At 33.0% G+C, this 6,721-nt stretch overlaps 1 protein-coding gene across 3 annotated transcripts in view; it reads left to right on the forward strand.

The window, feature by feature from the left end:
- Nucleotides 1-5,949, forward strand: part of LOC129727207 (glutamate [NMDA] receptor subunit 1-like) — a 476,845-nt gene extending 470,896 nt beyond the window's left edge. Inside the window, exons 4-9 of one of the 3 annotated variants that reach the window (XR_008728508.1) lie at nucleotides 4,755-4,848; nucleotides 4,912-5,039; nucleotides 5,143-5,345; nucleotides 5,407-5,572; nucleotides 5,615-5,739; nucleotides 5,802-5,949. Coding sequence is in view for 2 of the 3 variants with exons in the window: in XM_055684780.1 (XP_055540755.1) it covers nucleotides 4,755-4,848; nucleotides 4,912-5,039; nucleotides 5,143-5,345; nucleotides 5,407-5,572; nucleotides 5,631-5,739; nucleotides 5,802-5,878 (777 nt within the window). In the remaining variant the exon portion in view is untranslated. The remainder of the gene's footprint in view (nucleotides 1-4,754; nucleotides 4,849-4,911; nucleotides 5,040-5,142; nucleotides 5,346-5,406; nucleotides 5,573-5,614; nucleotides 5,740-5,801) is intronic. The other 2 variants (XM_055684780.1, XM_055684781.1) reach the window with 2 other exon arrangements.
- The last annotated feature ends 772 nt before the right edge of the window (nucleotides 5,950-6,721 follow it).

Below are 6,721 nucleotides of genomic sequence, written 5' to 3' on the forward strand. Positions count from 1 at the left end.
AAATTCTCATTGATTTATTTATCAAATACAATACGACGATTCCCAGTAGTGCTGCAGTAGAACGGCTTTTTTCAATAGGTGGTGATACCTTACGATCAAAAAGAGCTACTCTCTCAGATTCTAACTTCAATAGGCTTATGTTTCTGAAAGGTAATCGTCATATGTTTCAGCTTATGAATGAATGAAGTGTTGTTATTTTGTTTTCTTATCTTTCATGTACTTGAATTTCCAAGAAATGTCTAATTCGTAAATATAAAATGAAAAAAACATCAGGCGTTTGTATTCCTTCTAGTCGTGACTTAGCGATTAGCGGTAAAATCGCTAAATTGCATTTATCGATTTATCGTTTAGCTATAAGCGAGCTAACTATTGAGGTTAGCAAGTTAGCGATTAGCGTCGCTAAAGTTTGGATTAGCGATGCCCGCCTCTGTATATATATATATATATATATATATATATATATATATATATATATATATATATATATATATATATATATATATATATATATGTGTGTATATATATATATATATATATATATATATATATATATATATATATATATATATATATGTGTGTATATATATATATATATATATATATATATATATATATATATATATATATATATATATATATATATATATATATATATATATATATATATATATATATATATATATATATATATATATATATATATATATATATATATATATTTATATATATATATATATATATATATATATATATATATATATATATATATATTTATATATATATATATATATATATATATATATATATATATATATATATATATATATATATATATATATATATATATATATATATATATATATATATATATATATATATATGGGTCATTCCATGTCAAGTGTCCGACGAAATGCATCGACCATCTCCGATTTCGACCAAAATATGTGAGTCGATGTATTTTGGTCCGGAACTTATAAGTAAAAAGTGTTGTACCGGTTGATGGACCCCTCGGCTAATGGGACTGCTTCCACTTTTTGCGAATTTAGCAAAAAACCTTTTTTATTTTGAGAATATCTCGGAACCCTGAAGAGCTACAGGTGGTATTGACATATCATTTCGAAAGGTTTGAGACGTAGAATCGAACTGCGTGGTCAATTTTTTCCTGCAGTGTTGCCAACATTACATTTTTTTCGATTCAAAACTCAATTTGCGATTTCCTCGAAATACCCCCCCTTTGATTTTGATTTTGACCACGTCAATGTGTTTAGCAGACGATTTTACATAGGAATCACTTATCAGCAAAAAACAAAATGTAGCGTTACAGAGATACAGCATGAGACCAATTAAACATGCTATGATAGCAATTGAACAAAAAAAATCCTAACATCGGTTTGACCAAATGAAACAATTTGGTGCTAGGAATGTTCGTGAGAATATTCTGAAATCCATGCTATGCAAAGTAAGCAAAGCCTTGGTGCTACATTCCAATTCGGAACTCGACCTTTTGTTTATTATACACAGACTTCGCAGTCAACTGTTCAGTGTAAGTTTTGTTTAGACGCAATTGTTTAGACAATTGCGGGGCTAGCACTACGATCCTACTAACACTAACAGTTTCTCCCGAGCTGAGAGCCGTGCCGAACCCACGACGACTGGCTTTTTAGACCAGCTCGGGAGATCCATTTTAAATTTATTTCAATATACCTAAAAGTGCGAGCACACTTGTCTTGCAATAGACAAAAACTGTGTAAATGTTGAACACTGCTCAACCCGGCTGTGCAAACACAAAATTGGTACTTTTTGCATTGGCGTATTCGTAACCCATATGTGTGAAAATTCTCACACTGGGATGAAACAAATAAACACATACTTTTACACATGTCCCACGTAACCTTTTGATTTATATGTTCATGTTGCGAATTACAAAAATGCACCTATTGTGGAGATGGCGTCTTAATTTTTTTTTTCCTCATCTATGAGATGGCGTCTTAATGAAACACGCGGTTTTTTGTTTTACAAAATTCCACTCGTTTTTTTTACGTGCGATCGCGTTGGTGGTTAGTACATAAGTGAAAAATGGCTTCTTCGATTCGCATCCTCTCAACATTGGCCCTCACACGCATACAACCCTATCATACCTTGTAACGCATTCATTCTTTTTCCCGTTCAAACTTTGACAGCTCTAGGAAAGTGCTGCCAGCCAGTAAAATATAATACGCGCGGAAACATTTACACACAGATTACTAAACTAGGGTAGATGATACAATAGTTGTGGTAGCACCAATAGTTGCGGCATCGCTTTTAAATTCATCGTTTAAACTAATTAGAACCGAGTTGCTTATGCTACATGTTGTAGAAATAATACATTAAACATAAGTACATATGTTACTACAACAATATATACTGAAAATATCCAAATTACTGAAGAATACTGTATTTTTCAGAAACTTACCCGGAAGGCACCACTCACTACCCATTTTCTTATTTTGTCCACGATTGATTTAAGATATGTGTGTGGTTTTAGTACGATTATTACTCATATAATTATTTTCCCAGATAACAGTTTATTATGGAAACTGTTGCACAGGTGAAGTTCGTTAATAGATGATCATATTATTTATAAATTACTTCCTCCACTATTGGATCACAGGATACACTATGCTCTTATAGTTGCGGTATGTTTCGCAATTCTGATTTACGTTTATCAGAACATATGTATGTGGGACTACTTGTGTATATTAGGGACAAGCAGGTACTAGGGGACATACCTAAATGATGTAACTTATTACTATTCAATTTTCGAACCCCACCTTCCCCTGCCACCGTGTATTTACCGATACTTCATACATGATCGGCCACCAAAGCTATCGCTCTCACCCCTAAAATGCTGTATTATGCATTTATGACCTCTTAATCGATGCTTACCCAATCGATGCTTGCTTTTGGTCTTGTAATTCTTTTAACGAGCCTTTCACAGCTTCAATCGCTCTTTTAGTAAACACTAACGTCAAAAATGTAAGAGCAAACATGGTACGAAGCAGAGGTAATAGACTTTAACTTCCAGTGTTGAGAAGTCACCATTTGTGAAAAAAAAAATTCTTCTGAATATTTCAAAATGAGCGCCATTGTTCTTTCTCTTCAGCCAATTTCAGCCCTTTTCAAATGTTAGTCTATAGACATTTTATAAAAAGTATGCAAAATTTGTTTTATTTTAATAAAACCTACATACTCTCACTGAATTTTGCCAACATCTGACCAAATTGGCGCAAAATCCGTCTCTTAGTTAACTTCGTGCATTTTTGTATTTACTTGCAAACCGACTTGTCTTAATAGGTTGACAAACAATATGATAAATAGTAAAACAATCAAAAACCACTTCAAGCAAGGCAAATACCTTCATTTAACCAAGCAAACACGAATGTTTTATATACCGCAACTACAGGAACACCCATTCACAACTATAGGAACTCTACCGCAACTATTGGAACAAAAGCGTGCAACTTATTTTAGTTAATTTAAACCCTCAAAGCGGGTTCAAAGTCAATTTTAAGGTGCAAAATTATCAAATAGAACCCATTTCAACAGAAAATAGTGAAACGGACCAGCTAGATTCGTTTTTCTTAGCCAAAACATGGCTAAACATGCATAACTCGTGCTTAGCTCCTCCACTATTGGGTCATTTACCCTATATACATTTCTAAATTCAGTTAAATCGTTGAAAAAAATCAATTAGTTTATCAGTTCCCATATAAACTGATCACATTTTGTTAAGTCATTTTTGAATGAACCTTCGGATCAAAACGATATTTACCATCAACTAACTAGACTTTGAGCTCTTTCAGACGCTACTAAGGACAATCGAATCGGTTCAGCCGATGCTGAGAAAATCGAGATATATTGCTCGTAAGAATGAAAATAAACACACATACACATACTTCCGCACACATACACACCTTATTCGATTTTCGAAACAGGATTAATTGGTACCTATAGCTTCAGGTATGAAAGCACTTAACGAAAAAATATATGTTTGGGACAAAATTTAGTTATTTCTAGTCCAAAATAAATTCGAATGTTGTAGGTGTGGAAATCCACACACCAGGGTAAACAACGTAAGTTTTTAAATATCTTATCAACCAAAAATATTTTTCCCTTGGAACATATATATTTTGTGTAAGATTGATGGTTTAGGAATTGTCAAGAAATTTCGTCAAAATCGATTGAGAAGTTTTCGGAAAAAAATCGAAACAAAATTCATTTGTGTTGTTTTCTACACAAGGGTGTGATGAAGGTTAAACCATAAAGCTCAAATTGAAGGCATTCCTCATCAAGTTATTTTGATAATAAATTTCAATCTATACATTAGTTCGAAAAAAGTTTAAAGATTTTTATTTAAATTTCAACATTCTTAGGAACAATCAAATTCCATAGATACAAAAGATTTTAATGATATTTTAAATCTTGGAGCTCTTGGTGACTGACTTAATATCATGAGTAGAGTTTCACTCTAAGCTTTTTTATTAACACTAAGGGGAAGCGTACCAGTTATGGCAATACCTAAAAAATGTACCAGCTATGGCATGAACCAGTTATGGCCTAAAGAGTTTAAATGGAGTAGTGCCATAACTGGTACCATTGCGCTTTTGCGATATAACCATGATTGGTGCACTTGTCATAACTGGCTCACCTACCCTATATTGTAATCATGACAACCGCATATAAAGCCTAATTAAAAATTTCAATACTTCTCACAGGTATATGCAGTAGTAGTGTCACATGAGCCTACCGGCGATTTATCTCCAGCAGCAGTCAGCTACACTAACGGGTTTTACCAAATACCTATTATAGGTTAGTATTCTGATGACAAGATATTTTTTGATAAAAATATTCAATGCTATTTTCTTCATTCAGGAATATCTTCACGAGATGCTGCATTTTCCGATAAAAATATACATGTTTCATTTCTAAGAACAGTTCCACCGTATTATCATCAAGCAGACGTTTGGTTGGAAATGCTCAGACATTTTGGCTATACTAAAGTAATGTATCGTTCAGATAAAGATTAATGTTTCAAATTTAATGTTTGATAATGATTATGATGACGATGTTTACGATGACAACTATAATGGAATAAATTTACAGGTGATTATTATACATAGCTCCGATACAGATGGACGAGCAATTTTAGGTCGGTTCCAAACTACATCGCAAACTAACTATGACGATATAGATGTCCGTGCAACTGTTGAAAGCATAATTGAATTTGAACCAAAATTAGAAACATTCACGGATAATTTATTAGAATTTAAAACGGCGCAGTCAAGAGTGTATCTACTATATGCAAAGTATAACGCAGTATATATTAGTTATTGAGGAATCGCAATGATGAAATATTATACATTTCAGTACCGAAGACGCATATGTAATTTTTCGAGATGCAGCACAGAACAATATGACAGAAACTGGTCACATATGGGTTGTCACTGAACAAGCATTACAAGCTAATAATACTCCAATAGGAGTTTTAGGTTTGAGACTAAACTATGCGAACAGTGAAAATGAGCACATAAGGGTAGGCATAAACATTTATAGCTAAAATTTATTTCCAACTTAGTATGACCCATTCGCAGGATGCAATATACGTTTTAGCGTCTGCCATTAAAGAAATGATGACGCATAATGAAACAATCACAGAAGCCCCAAAAGATTGTGACGATACCGGCTCAATTTGGGAATCTGGTAAATATAATGATTTTCCTGAGTATGTTATTTAAATTAACAATTCATTTGATATATACTAGGTCGTAAAATGTTCAATTATTTAAAGACTCGAAATATTCGGGGTGCGACTGGCCAAGTAAGTATTGGTTACTATTGACTTTAAACGTTAAATTATATTTAGGTTGAACAGACATACCTTTTTGAACGGGACAGTACCTTTTTTCCGACCATTTTTAACCATTTGCCATTTTGTACTGTTTTTTGAATACTCTTTAAAAAGTTTTCGAACGAAGCTTCAATGAACAAAGTCCGTGACAGTTGCAAAGCAATCTCCAACATTTTACGAAATAGAAAATAAGTTCCTGAGCGGCCAGGAATTTGTTAAAGTTACTGAGTATTTTTTGTGCCTTCCTGGCGCATAATCAAAAACCATAAACGGATGATAATCCATATGGTTTAACGATACCCCATACAATCGGAACTATAACCCGAACTAGTTGCTAGGACCGTTTTATGGTTATTGATTATGCGGGTAAAACCATAATAACGGTCAGACAAAATTTCGATCTTCCCTGTGACAAATTTCGCGACCTCATTTCCAAAAATCACACCCTTCTGCGCAAAGTTTTATCATCAGTTGAGTAAATCTTTTAGAATCATCCTTCACATTGAGGTTTATATTTATCCAACCAAGTTCGTCAATCCAAGCCAAGTTGCAGGTTCGTCAATCGGAAAATTTTATATAGAGGCATTCCATGGAACGGGGTGAAATTGAACAATTTTTTAACAATTTCCAATTGGTTAGCTTCATGTACATTTTTCCCGAAATAGTATAATTTTAAAACAAGTACTGGTATGTGCTCCAGTAAACCTCTATGGCTATTGGTAGTTTCTATCGTCTACTTCATGAAATTAATTCGATAATTCTATATATACGGTAAATTGGGGTGAAATTGATCACCATTGAAATTCATACATTCTCTTGGCAATGTGCTTTTTT

Source organism: Wyeomyia smithii, chromosome 3 (genome assembly GCF_029784165.1).
Source record: "Wyeomyia smithii strain HCP4-BCI-WySm-NY-G18 chromosome 3, ASM2978416v1, whole genome shotgun sequence".
NCBI lineage: Eukaryota > Metazoa > Arthropoda > Insecta > Diptera > Culicidae > Wyeomyia > Wyeomyia smithii.